The sequence below is a fragment of the Limanda limanda genome, chromosome 18, assembly GCF_963576545.1.
Source record: "Limanda limanda chromosome 18, fLimLim1.1, whole genome shotgun sequence".
In the NCBI taxonomy this organism is placed as follows: Eukaryota; Metazoa; Chordata; class Actinopteri; order Pleuronectiformes; family Pleuronectidae; genus Limanda; species Limanda limanda.
In genome coordinates, this window is record NC_083653.1 from 11,965,126 (window position 1) to 11,979,703 (window position 14,578).

The 14,578-nt window shown below is 42.5% G+C and overlaps 1 protein-coding gene across 1 annotated transcript; it reads left to right on the forward strand.

Moving 5' to 3' along the window:
- The first annotated feature begins 1,059 nt into the window (after nt 1-1,059).
- On the forward strand, nt 1,060-8,579 carry myb (v-myb avian myeloblastosis viral oncogene homolog). Its single transcript, XM_061091842.1, has 15 exons — nt 1,060-1,100; nt 3,108-3,225; nt 3,456-3,527; nt 3,753-3,845; nt 4,784-5,004; nt 5,309-5,531; nt 5,630-5,698; nt 5,806-5,910; nt 6,470-6,736; nt 7,358-7,464; nt 7,555-7,669; nt 7,760-7,855; nt 8,004-8,102; nt 8,287-8,370; nt 8,466-8,579. The coding sequence occupies exons 1-15, from the start codon at nt 1,078-1,080 to the stop codon at nt 8,577-8,579; spliced, it is 1,806 nt and encodes a 601-aa protein (XP_060947825.1). The 5' UTR covers nt 1,060-1,077.
- The last annotated feature ends 5,999 nt before the right edge of the window (nt 8,580-14,578 follow it).

The window sequence follows — 14,578 nt, forward strand, 5'->3', positions numbered from 1 at the left end:
TTGAATAGATTGTCCAGACACAGGCTGCGTTTCCTTCTGCTTTTCACCGCAGATGAAGTTACCCACGAAAAGTGTTTAGCGCGGACGGACGAGCAATACGCGCCTTCAGCGTGGAGGACACTGTGGAGTGTTCGTGCTGCGTTCACGGACGCCTCGTTCAATTTTCGTTGCATGCACTTGGAAAGCATCAGCTCTGTACAGTGCAATACTTAAAGCAACTAAAATAATCACTTTTAACTGATTCATAGCCATTTACAGCATATGCCACCATTACATCTCTTAGTTCTTTCAAGTCAATTCCTGTTTTTGCTTTGCCTTTTATTATACAGAATACTACAAATTACTTTCACTGCACTGTTACTCTCACTCTTTTCTGTATTTACTTTTTTAAGTCTATAATATAATAATAATAATAATAATAATAAACTTTATTTATACAGAAGTTTGAAAAAACCGGTCTACAAAGTGCTCTGCATCATAACAAATGCTGTACATTTACACATTTAAAGAAAATTCTCTATGTAACTCTTAAAAATCTCTTTTTAAAATGATTTTTCTTGTATTTCGTTAAATGTTTTCATGATGCATTTTATGTATCTGTGGATTTGTAGCTATTGTTATATATTTGACCTGGCTTTTGTGAAGGAGTTTAAACCGATTTAGGTGGATATAGTACTTTTTTTTCTTGGGATATACATCAAGGATTTGGTTTCATACTTGCATTAAAGTTTATATTAAGTTATTTCTATCATATAAATGTAGTAATTGCTCTAGTGGCACTGCTGAACTGATCTGTCCTCCTCGTCCAACACTTGTCGATTACTTACATGTGAGAAAATACAACTTTTCTCAGCCATGACCCAAAATGCAGGCGTCCGACGCTTTTGAACCGCTCAAACATCGCGCAGGCGCACACGAGGAGCGCCAAAGTGACCGGGATGCTGGAGTAGGGGGCGGAGCAGCGGCGGAGGCTCCGCTGTTTAAATGAATGTCAACCTGCTGCTGCCGGGACAAGTCACTCAGAGCTCCAACCTGCACACACACACACACACACACAGACACACACACGTCTGCAACATGGCCCGGCGGCCGAGAAACAGGTGAGTTCCATCACACCCAACTTTATCCATCTCCTCCGCTGCGGATCTACTTTGTTCCTCTCGTTGCTCCTGGAGACGCGTTAAAGCCGCGTGTTGTTGACAGTGTGCGTTTCATTGATCGCGTTTCTTATTTGTTTGTTATTTGTTGTTGTTGTGTTTGTTGTTGTGTTTGCGGAGTGGTGTTGCTTGGTCCCGTTAGAGCGGGGGTCCTCGCTGGCGCGCTCGTGACAGGTGGTGGTCATCTGGCATGTGCGCCGCTCGCTGCTGTCAGTGCACAGAGAGAAAGGAGCCTCATACACACACACATACACACACACACACACATGCAAATACATGTACACACACACACACATGCATATACTTACATGCACACGCATTACTATCATTAGGCGGGTGTTTGTGCGCGTCCAAGGCGCGTGGACCCTGGTCTTAATAGGAGCCTAGAATAATAAACACAAACTTAACGCAAGAACACACCATCGTGCACTTTTGCGACAAGCGACCTCACATACTAGAATTTAAGTTTGTTAAGGTTTTGAAAAATATCAGTATTTCATTATGTCCTCTGGAGGAACCACGTCCTCAGTGATCCACAGTGAAACAGTTTTTATTCTCCCTCTTTAGAGGGAGATTTGATATCGTACAAGAAGGTAAAAGGCTCATCTAGATGGGATCGGAGCTGAATGTTGTCCTATTACTTATTTGGGAAACTGCGCTCTCCCCGCGTCCTCAGTGATGTGCACTTGACTCGAAAGGAGGCTGCACGGGCGTCCTCCCCTTCGTGGACCCTTACTGAAGGGGAATCGGGTCGTTTTTACGTCCTCACCCTGAAAAAGTACCGTAAAGTCACTAAAGGAAGCATCAGGTTGGACTGTAGTTGTAGCACCAGTTGGGTTTTTGGATTTATTCTCATGCTTTGCCGCAGGAAACCTGAGGAGAGTTTGAGTGAAATGTCTCAACTGAAGTGGTCAGGATGATTTCATTTGATGGGTCATACTTTAGAGTTGAGTTTGTTGAAGTGAACGTGTTTTATTTCCTCATATGTACACACTCCAATTTCTTATTCTGTAAGTAACTTTTTTTGGGATGTCATAGTTATTGTAAAAGAAATATGTATATATATACATATGTGTATATGTGATATCTTTTTTAATTCTGAAATACACACAGTTTGTTTGGGGATTTAACATTTATTTGAAACTTTGCTGCTTTTATTCTCCATATGGTCATGGCATTGGTGTTGCTGAGTTAATTAACAAACAATAAGGAAGATAATCCACATTAAATATCATCTTGAACACACACACACACACACACACACAGAGACACACACACACACACACAGAGACACACACACACACACACACACACACACACACACACACACACACACACACACACACACACACACACACACACACACACACACACACACACACACACACCTCAGTGGGGTTCCTGTTCACCTGTTGCACTGAACCCTACCTAACTTCCACCTTGCGCACACTCTTCATTCCCATTGGTTAAAAAAACTGTGTGTGTGTGTGTGTGTGCGCGACTGTGCATGTGCCTGACTGTGCTGTACAATGCCACTGCAGGTCTGAACACGCAAGGGTCATGAAATTATGATTGCATTTGCCAATCCCAGTATCTGTGGAAACTAAAAACATTGGAACCTGTTCATCCGTACCCCCCCTCCCTCCCACTAGCTGTTCTCTTGCTCATTCGCTCCCTCTCTCTCCTTCTCTCTCTCTCCCCTTGTGGGTGTCTTGGCGAACAGCCCGCCTGCACCCAAACCTTCAAGAATGACTGGTTCTGTCTGTGTTGACACCTGATGAGTTAAAGAGCAGGCAGAGTTCTTTATGCACTCTGCAAAGAGATGATTAGGGAGTAGTTTGGAGGTAGACAAGTACTATTGTGCTTTTATTTACCTTTCACTGTTCTTTTTTATACAGCCACCACCTCTTTTTAAAAATGCTCTCTCTCTCTTTCTCTCTGTGCGTGCAGTGTTTACAGCAGTGAGGAGGATGAGGAGGAGACCGAGATGTATGAACATGATTACGATGGATCAATGGCCAAGGCAGGGAAACGCCACCTCGGCAAAACGCGCTGGACACGAGAAGAGGTACACACACATTCAATATGCCAAACAACACGCTTCACGTATTAAACACAGATGACGTCACAGGAGAGATCAGTACCCACCAACTTGGCAGCCACTTTTTTTTTTTATTAATGACTGGTCAAACCACATTTGCTGACTGTTATACTCCTTTTAAAAGTGCTGTGGACGATGTATTTCTTTGCAGCAACATATTTTATATCTAACAAAGTGCAACATCTGCTTTTTTTCAGGATGAGAAGTTGAAGAAACTTGTTGAGCTTCACGGATCAGAAGACTGGAAGCTCATCGCAAGCTTGTTAACTGTAAGTAACAGATCTGTGGGTACCGACGTGCATGCACATACTACACACACACAGGCTTACAGACAAGGGGAAGTTAACACAAATGTAAACAAAACACAGTCTTCCGGTGACAAACTAGGATGTTTCTGCTGATTTATAGTATTTATATATTCATACATACATATGCGTTTTGATCTCCCATAAGATACGAATGATAATTAATTCCCTTTCTCTCTGACATACCAGAATCGAACAGATGTGCAGTGTCAGCATCGGTGGCAGAAGGTGCTGAACCCAGAACTCATCAAGGGGCCATGGACTAAAGAGGAGGACCAGAGGGTAAGAAAACCTTCTTTTACAAACAGGCCACACTTTAATAGACGCATGAAGTTGTGAACATCCATGCAAAAAAGTATATGTTAGGGTTAGGGAGCACAGTCAGCGCATGCCTCCACTGAGGCCAAACAATCGATTCATGATTTTCTGGTTCTTGTAGCAGGAGGAAAAAAAAAAAAGAATTGTTAAAGAAAGTGAAAGAATAAAAGTGTTTACTTGAAGGTGCTTCTCTCTGGAGTGCCACCAGTGGTGACCTTTAACACTAGGGTTAGTTAACTTTAGTGTAACAGAGTTGAAGACAAACACAGGAAATAATCAAGTCCACATTTCTATATGTTCCTGTGTGATTAAGGCAACTATTCTGAAGCAAGTGCTTTGCCGCTGTTGACCATTTTTGGTTTCCTAAAAAGTTGCCCCTTACCCAACAAGAAATGTGTTTAGTCTACTGCAAGCTGTGCAGTGTATTTATTGAACTAGTCTGAAGGAGTTGTATTTCCACCCAGATGCCGCTGTAATGATTAGCAGAGCGGCTAACGTTCCACTGGAAACTCCCTCGGTGCTCACCAAGCAGGTGTTCTCAATCACCTCCTCAAAGTGGAGAGATAAAGAAAGAGGGAAGGAGGGAGAAGAGGAAAGACAAGAAGGAGAGGGGATGTGTCCAGTGTTACAATGTATGGAGAAACTAACAAGTCTTACTTTCGTTTTCTCCCGATCCCATCTATTCTACCTCACATTTACCTTTCACTTCTCTACCTTATTATCTTTCTTTCTTTGTACTTCTCCCTCTCCTCACTGTTATTGCTCCTTCCTTCCTCTTTGCTCATGCCTTTCTGCCATCATTCACTTCTCTTCCCTTTCAACACTCTTCCTCCTCCCCTCGTGCCTTTCCTCTTTTACATCCCCTCCCCCCCTCCGAACACACACAAACATTTCCACCCCAGGTGATCGAGTTGGTCCAGAAGTACGGAGCCAAGCGCTGGTCGGTGATCGCCAAGCACCTGAAGGGGCGGATCGGCAAGCAGTGCCGCGAGCGCTGGCACAACCACCTGAACCCGGAGGTGAAGAAGACGTCATGGACGGAGGAGGAGGACAGAATCATCTACCAGGCGCACGAGAAGCTGGGCAATCGCTGGGCGGAGATCGCAAAGCTGCTCCCTGGCAGGTGAGGCAGAGAAAAAGCTTGAAAGATTAGAAGCTAGCTAGGCGAGGACACAGAAGAAGAGACAAAAGCACTGAACATGAAATAAGATGGATGAATACAGGAAGTATTATCCTTATTTTGAAAGATAGGACTGCATAGGATTACAGAATAAAGGAAGTTAAAAATATCAGAACTGGATGGGGTTTTTATTTAGAGGAAAACCTACAATCAAACCTGCCAAACAGATGCTGTCGTTACGGTTGTAATAACTCAGTACTGATCAATTGTATAATCATTAACCTGTAAGTTGTTATGTGCCATGCAGGACTGACAATGCCATAAAGAACCACTGGAACTCCACTATGAGGCGAAAGGTGGAGCAGGAGGGCTACCTCCAGAGTGCAGCCAAGAACGGCAACTCTGCCCTCTCCCTCGGTCACGGCTACATCAAGGCCGCGAATCACATTATGGGTTTCCCTAATCACTCGTCCAGTCAAGCGCAGCTGCCTCCCCTGTCACCACACAACTACGCCTACATCTCCAACAGGGTGAGTGGGCTATTAAAGTCGGAATGGCGGCAGGAAAACTGAACGACGTCGAGGCAGGAGATTCATTTATGTGATTTGTTTCTGATTGGTTTTACCAGGTGCCTTACCCCATGGCCTTGCATCTGAACCTCCTGAACATTGCCCCGCACGGGACCGCTGCTATACAGGTAAAAGATAAGCAAGTGAATTCAATGTAATCCATCCCTATGAGGGGACAAGCGAAGATTGATTGACGATGACTGAATAGGCACTAAAATCTGGCTTCTACTCGTAGAGACACTATGGTGAGGAGGATCCGGAGAAGGAGCAGAGGGTGAAAGAGATCGAACTGCTGCTCATGTCGACAGAAAATGAGCTGAGAGGCCAGCCATCACTACCAGTGAGTCATGTGTGCGTGCGTTTGTGTGTGTGTGTCTGGGTGAGTGCGTGCGTGTGTGTGTGTGTGACCCTGGCTTTAAGGACAGTGGTTAGATGTGTATGTGTGAAGAAGGAGGAGGAAACATCTGGGGGGTCTGTTTCTGCTGAAGTGATGAAATAGGACCTTATCACCACTTTAGTGTGTGTGTGTGTGTGTGTGTGTTTGTGTGTGTGTGTGTGTGTGTGTGTGTGTGTGTGTGTGTGTGTGTGTGTGTGTGTGTGTGTGTGTGTGTGTGTGTGTGTGTGTGTGTGTGTGTGTGTGTGTGTGTGTGTGTGTGTGTGTGTGTGTGTGTGTGTGTGTGTGTGTGTGTGTGTGTGTGTGTGTGTGTGTGACCCTTTGTGGAACCTTCCACTTTACATTTCTGTCACCCACCCCTGACATTAAAGTTCCCTTTCTCCTTCCTGTACGATTTGACTTGCATTTTCTCACTTGTCCTCCTATGCTGCTCATATTCTCAGAAGATTATTGCTCGTCAGTTCTTTCTGGCTCCTCAACCCTTCTCTTAATTTTTCTCTTCCAGATGACTTTGCCCTATCCAAGCTGGGCTAGCCAGAGCTGCCTGACCAACAGTCCGGACGGTGTGGCTTTGTTGCTACCTCATCACCAGGCTGCTGCCCCCGCCCTGCCCCTCGACCAGAGCTGCCTGCCGGAGGAGAGCGCCTCGGCAGCACGTGCCCATGCCAACAGCAGCCGCAACAACAACAACAACAACAACAGCAACAGTCATCACAGCAGCCCAACGTTTTCGAATACTCTTCCGGAATTCATGGAATCTGTCATTGATTCAGTAAGTATCTGCACTATGTTTTAAAAGTGAGTTTTAATCTGTCCTCATGCTTTAAGTTAATTCTGTTCATATTTGTGTAACATGTATCCAGATGGGAAAAAAATACAGCTCATCAGTTAGTAGTATAAATCGTTCCCAGCGGTCGGCCTTGACCCCTATTTTCCACGCCCTTTCCCCCAGAGCTTCTCCTCATTGGGTGAGGCCACTGCCAGTGAGCTCATGGATAGGAGCACTCTCAGAACAGACAGGGTTTCGCCCAATCAGGGCTCCAGAACTGCTCACGATGGTTTCATCTGCTCCACCCCCAAGCCTTCGCCAGTCAGAAATCTTCCCTTTTCGCCCTCGCAGGTAGTTGACGTAGCCCAATGTGGTTAGAATCCATCCAATCACCAAACTGCCATCCAATGACAACAACCAATCATTCAGAATTAGTGGTCCTGCTCCTAACTTCAATCATTCCATCCACAAATCATCTTTTGATGGACCATTCTTTTCTCCCTCTCCATCTCCTTCGTGTTCAAATTGAGTGTGCTCGCGTGATCCACCAGATTACTATTATTCTCTAAAACTCAACCTGTCTGACCTCGTTGACTGATCATCTCCCGTCCTTTATTTTCACAGTTTCTCAGCCAGTCGATGAGCCCAGGACACTCGGACAACGACAGCTTACCGATGGAGTCCAAGCCTCAGATCGACCCCTCGCTCAGGCCACAGAAAGAGAATGAAATGTAAGCGGCTCTGTCTCTAACCTTTGGAAATTGCATGATGCAGATTTTTCCTCTCTAAGGGTTTTAACAGCTCTCTCTCTCTACTCTCAGGTTCAGAACGCCAAACATTTGCCGTTCTATCATGGAGTCGTCACCTCGCACACCCACGCCGTTCAGGTCGGCTCTGGCCCTGCATGAGGCCAAGTACGGACCCCTCAAACTACTGGTAAGAGAAACCTATAAAGTAGACTTCTAAACCACTGTTGTTCTTGCTGTAGTTTGGTGGAGACTAACTTGGGGTTTGTCTCTTTTCCAGAATACCCATTTGGAACATCAGATGGTCAACTCCATCAAGCAGGAGCCGATGGAGTGTGCCATCGAGCAGCCTCCTCTGAAGAAGATAAAACAAGAGGTAATGATCCATGACACATGCACGTACCATGCCAGATATGTTTTACTTTTTCATGTCGTGAAAGCAAAAGAAAAAAGTACAGTATACTTCAGTTTAAATAATATTATTTTTAATTTCGTACGTAACCGTGATGTGTTTCTGCTCCAAGGTGGAGTCCCCGTGTGAGAGGAGCCCGTGTATGCAGTGGGAAGCACAAGACCTTCACACGCAGCTCTTCTCACCCAACGGACCCGCACAGGAAGTACCTGTAAGTTTAAATTTGACCTTTAACACCACAGTGCATGTTTGCTAATGTGAAACCATCCCTGGTCACACATTTCCTCAAAACTTGATATTTGCTTAGCATAACACTTAACGGCTTAAAAATACATTAAATACATCCCCCTTTGCAAGTTTGACTTGTTGCTGACATGTTTTGCATTTTAATTCAGGACCTACTTTCCAGCTCAATATTGAGTGAGGAAGGACACAAAACCTACGACGTCCCTCGCAGAACCCTGGGCAGCCCACTACAGGTATGTGTATTTTTTTTTGCATTTATAACTACATATTCATGTGATTGCACATTTGCTAGAAAAACTCATATTCGTCTTTCATCCTTTGCCAACAGCAGCTCAGTACCTGGGAGCATGCAACCTGCGGGAAAACAGAGGAGCACGTTCTGGCGTCAGAGCAGAGCCACAAGTACATTAACACTTATCCTACAAGGACACTGGTCATGTAGACACATGTGACACGTGTTGATTCGGAAACATCAACACAGTGCGCTGGACGCAGCGTGGCAGGGTTTCGTATTTGTTGTGGTACAACAGTTGGGAGAGGCTCTATGCCACTGGTGTTTTAACACTCACACTTGTTGGATTTCAACCAACCAAAGACTATAACTCTTTTTTTATGTCTTTTACATAGAATTTGATTTGGGTTTCTTTTTTTTCTTTTTTTGAAAAGTGTTCATCCTATTTCTTTTGGTCTCGTCATTGTATCATTATGGATGTTATGTATCATAAATGGGATATGGTGACTATATAATTTGCGTTGGGCTGTATTAATAATTACGAATTTTTATATTAATATAAAGAACAAGTTAATTAATTTATTTCTTTTGTTTTTATGATGACTTTCTGATGTTTTTTTTCTTTTCCAATTGGCCGACAGAGCAGTGTTGTAAGTTAAGTATTTAAAGCCCTATTAGCATTATCGTATATCTAAAGGCATAAAACTGACCTCTGAAACTTCTCTGTTGCTTTTTTATCTTTGTCGTTAAATAGGATATAATGGGTCTACTGAAAATTTCAAGTGTTTGCTCTGTGCCACCTCTTCTTTAACCCCAAACTACTGAGCGAGAGAAGCTACGTCTGTTGTTACGTCATTATTAAATTATGAATTATAATGAGTCGCATAAAAGGGGCCAGACTTATTAGTATTACCTGATTACCACAATGGCACCTTTATTTCTACATATATATATATATATATATACATATATATAAATACATAGTATAATTATGAATTCAAACTATGTTAAATGGACTACTGTTTGAAATCTGGAGCTTTTACCCAGTAAAAGTAAGACCAAACTGCACTTGAGTTTTATGTTCTCCATATAAACAAACCAAGACTACTAAACACTGATGTTTTATATGATGCTACAAACAAAAGCCCGATTGAAACCTATGCGCTGTTGTCGTGTCTTTGAATAGTTTTGTACTTTTTTTATATAATTCATATTCAATCCGCATTGTGTTTTCATACTAAGACTGCAGTAGCCCATTTCAGACACTTAGCAGACAATCCTTTTTTCTACATGTTTTTGATGCCTTGTTTTTATACTAGCTTTTGAGCAAAAGTGATTTTATAAAAAAGCATGCCAAGTTTATATGTTTTTTTTATACTTTTTTATCCTGCCTATTAAATAAAGTGTGTTGTTTTAATACAGCCTTGTTTCCAGTGTCATATCATTTTCAAGAACACAATCTAGGTTGAAGCTGTAATTCAAAAGAAGTCCCAAAAACAAACACGGTCACATATCTTCAAGCTTTAATTAGTCAAAACTTGCACAAATATCCTGCAGTGGTTTAAGTTGCAGTGTAAATAGCACACAGAAGCTGCACTATTGGCTGGAAACATTTACTGTTTGAAGTGAATGAACATACACACACCCCTCTACAACACATGCACACAAAGGATTGTGTGTATTGTGCAGAGTTAATCGTAAAACTTTCTACCTGATCTGTCGATTACGATGCCTGTGACATTTTATCAGCCACTGAAGGTTATAGGCAAATGTTTTCAACCGTTCCCCTTTTCTTATGTGGATGAAGGGGGCTACTCGTGTGCCTTCTTTTAATCTTCTTTTATACATGCACAAATTGCGTAATACATAAATATGCAAAAGGCATAATGTCCTCAATGGTATACTTCAACTCATAAAGGCTCAAGGCCAAAAATTGTCTCAATTCCTTTACTTGATCATCTTTGAACAAGTTCTCCAAGCAAGAAAACACTAGAAGCCATAACTTCAACTAATATGGATTTAGTGAGAGAAGTAATAGACTTCCAAAAACCTAAGGCCAAAATGTTCTTTCTCCTGGTTTTGATCTTTGACAGTTTGGTCAATGATCTTTGCAAATTGTATGCACCTTCATGGGAGTGAGATCAAATGTATGAATAAGCTTGAAGTTTGCTTCTTTCACTTTATTATGTAAAAATGTATCCTTTCATACCGAGCTTGACACTTAACTTCAGAGCTTTGCACAGTTCTAAAAGTCATTGTTCTCCAAAAACACACACGTGTATGAGCTCCATGTTCAGTCTCTTGAGGGACACTTGTTTTCCTGTGAGGCTGTGAAAGCCAAGGGGCCCAGACTTTGAGTTATAATTGAACCCCCCTCCTCTCCAGCCTGCACCCCCTCCTCACATATATCCACCACAATGCCCTCAAACATAGATCCCCATCTCAAGTGGGGGTCTCAGGGGGACACATACTCAGAAATGATGGTCATTGGGACAGAAATAGTTTCCTGAGGGGTTGCAGTTGTGCTTATTGCGTCAAGTGAAACTCATATAGTATAAAATCCTATTCATATATTGCAACATTAATAGTGTAAACTGATAGTTGATAGATGATAATGAAGATTCTATGTGCGTGTGTGTGTTTGTGTGTGTGGTTGTGTGTGTGTGGGAGTCAGTGGGGTCGTCTTGTGGACAGAAGCCAGAACAAGCAGCAGACTTTCACATTGGGAATTTCATCATCTTCTACTACACCCAAAGAGAAAAAAGAGAAAACCCCAAACCCCACGAGATTCACAGACACCTGCTTTCACTGAGTGTGAAGGCAGCTGTGTGTGTGTGTGTGTGTGTATGTATGTGTTTGTGTGTGTGGTTTTTTTATTGGCAAAAAACAATATAGAGCCAGATGAATATTTTAAGACACAACATGCTGTAGTGTAAAAAGTGATGGATGCGTGTCAGGGTAATGCAGGAATTAACCGAACACATCACATTACCTAATTGACAGAACCATTAAACTCACAGCTCTTCACAATTCGCTGCTTTTCTATCAAGAGACAAATGGAGCAAAGTTTACAAGGAACCTGCACATGTTATTAACAGCAGTGCAGCAAACATTTGTTTTGGGCTCTGTAGTATTTTCCTTAGTGCTGGTGAGATGCCGCCACTTGAATCCCCGGATTCACTCAGATTCTGGTTTAGCTTTTGGTCCAAGCTGCTATGGCAACAATAAGGTATACACTTTATAATGACGTAAGATATATAAGTGAAAAACGACAGGAGCTTAATGAGGGTGTACATTTTTTAATGCAATCCTTGATGTCAGCTGCAGGAAATGCCCCATGCAGGCCTAGGATAAGCCATATATACAGCATAATGACTGAATGGATGGAGACTTTGTTGGACTTTGTTAACATTTTAACACAACATGAAAATGTTAAAGGGTAAACGTCTTTCAAAGTGATCTTTTCTCTGAAACATTCAGCTCCAAATGTCACTTTCACTTCAATTTGTTTTCCCTTCTCAAATCAAACATGTCTGTCGCAAGCAGATTGGCTCATAAATTCAGTTTGACGTGTCACAATAGATTTATAGCCGGATGTTGCAGAAGTGGCGGGCTTCTGAACATGCGCGTGCGTACTCACAAAAACACACACGCACGTGCACGTTCGCTCCATGCACTCACATGGTGGCCAGCGTTCTCTGGGCCCGCATAGATTACTCTTGCCTGATTTCCCCATTCCCTGGGTGCTGTTGTGGTTGGAGATACTCGGGCAAGAGCAGCCGCTCCCTGCTGGCAGCGGTCAGGTAGGAGGGCTGGGCTGGGCTGTCCGGGCCTGATAACTACCCTACCAATCTGTGATGAGGAGCCGGGGGCAAAGAAGAGGACAAGTGGTGAAGAGACAGAGAGACAAAGAGAAAAACAAAGGGGTTCACCGGGTTTGACACGGGGTAAACCTCGGCAAACCTAGAGCCGCCTGGTCTCCCTCTACATAGTATTCTGCACCAACAGAAACTGAACCAGAAGTTATGCATTAGAAATAAGAGTAGAAATATAGGGTTATGGGTCAAAAAGGTGCTTTTAATGTAACACAGCAAATAATACAGCTTGTTTTAATAGTGTAGATTTAGGACATTTCGAGAAATACAACAATTCCCAAAGAAGATTGATTCCACTTTTGTGACTGTGTGAATAACAGATTTAAGAATAACATATTCAAACATATAACATATTTAAATGCTCAATTATGCATATTATATATTTTTAGTTATTTGCTATCTTATTTTTATCTATGGGAGCATTGTTCAAAACACTCTATAAATCAAATGTATTCTTATTATTCTGGGAGTATATCTAACATGCCATTATATAATTTGATTTACATACAAATATTGTATTTTATTTAAAAGGAATACAAAAAAGCTAAACATACTAATGATAATTACAAAAAATTTGGTGAGTCTCAGTCCAAAGAAAAAAGATTTGGCAAATTTCATCACCAAAGCTCAGGTTGAACACAAACATGTATTTGAAGTCATTGACCTGAGTAATTCTCAGTAAACAACAGGTGCCAAACCTCCTGGAGTCTTGTTGACTCTGCGAGGATAGATCGCTCTAAAATTACAATTTGACATTTTTATGGCTCTGTCTGTGTACGAATTAAACAAAAGACATGAATAATGAATAGTAGAGAGATTTAGAATTTAATTGTTTTACCTTGAAGAGAACCAGACTAAGGTTCCATTCCAGCTCTACAGCTTTATTCTCATGGCAGTGGTTTCAAACATCTCACCTAACTCTTGGCAAGAAAGCAAATCAGCCAATTTCCCAGTGTATGTAAAGCATGAGAAAAGCTAACAATATGAAAATGAAGATCAAATGAAGCCCTGCTAATTATAAACCCTAACACACATAACAATTCCAAATATCATCTCTGTATAGTAACACAACTTGAGTAAATGAGTGTATTCTTTGAAGATAATTCCTCTTGTTAGTTATGACTGTTCTATTGAAGTGACCAAGTATAGGCCAGATGTCAGCTGGCACATCTGGATGGGCACCAACTGGGGCAGCTACGGCTCAGGAGTTAAGTCGTCCACTAACCAAAAGGTTGGCGGTTCGATCCCAGTGGCCAAACAATTAACCAGAAATTGCTCCTGATGGACTGAGCGGCAGTGTGTGAGGGATGTGTGATAGAGAGGTGCACTGTGGTAATGTGTTTTTTGAAAGATCATGTGCATATGGAGTGAATTGGTTCCATTGAAGTCTGGGTAAATGTAATAAGATTATACCAGATAAACAAGGAGTAGCTCCCACAGTAGCTGATACGGTTTGATTAAAGATCAAGAAGATGAACCTTCGAAAGTTTTGGGATGGAAATAAGAAAACAAAAAAAAATGTTTAGAAGTTAAAGGCTGAGAGGACTTAAAGTGAAGTAGCATGGACAGTTGTCTCTGGCTCCATACGCAACATGTTGTAAATACGATACGAGCTTGATCTTAATTGCACAAAATGCTTAATGTTAAAAATAAATAAGTAAAACGTGCTGTAGACATTAATGTGCAAGGCTGCTTTCAGAGGGCTCAATCAGACACACCTTATAACCGGAGTCAAACGTATTTGTCCAATGAAACCAATTCTGATTCTATATGTAGAAGTGTGTGTGTTGTTCATCCAGAGTAACAAACAAATGGGTTAACCATCAGAGAACAGTGTTTTCTGTTGCCAGTTGTCCATTTGCAGATAGAGGTGAAGGTGCAGGACCCCCCGCTCAAAACGTCCAAGTTTGTCTGCAGCCACGTGACGACCATAACACACGGACGGCGTGCAATAGGAGCCACATGCGGCCATTGACTCGCAATCACAAAACGCACATACATACACATGCATCGACTCGCACACAACCAGAACAAACAGATTGAGCAGATAGACCCCTGCCATGTGGAAAGAGAGACTGAGGGTGGAGAGATAAGTGGTGAGCACATCGAGAGAGAGAGGGAGAGAGGGAGAGAGAGAGAGAGAGAGAGAGAGAGAGAGAGAGGGAGAGAGAGAGAGAGAGAGAGAGGGAGGGAGAGAGAGAGAGAGAGAGCGAGAGAGAGAGAGAGAGAGAGAGAGAGAGAGAGAGAGAGAGAGAGAGAGAGAGAGAGAGAGAGAGAGAGAGAGAGAGAGAGATGGGGACTGTTAGAGCTGCTGCTGCTGAGGTGATTAGACTC

Excerpts from the sequence above, each read along its gene's own strand:
- myb (XM_061091842.1), top strand. The coding sequence starts at position 1,078 with ATGGCCCGGCGGCCGAGAAACAG. Across the intron at positions 6,737-7,357 it reads TGGAATCTGTCATTGATTCA|TTTCTCAGCCAGTCGATGAG; the intron begins GTAAGTATCTGC and ends TTATTTTCACAG. Across the intron at positions 7,856-8,003 it reads TGAAGAAGATAAAACAAGAG|GTGGAGTCCCCGTGTGAGAG; the intron begins GTAATGATCCAT and ends TTCTGCTCCAAG.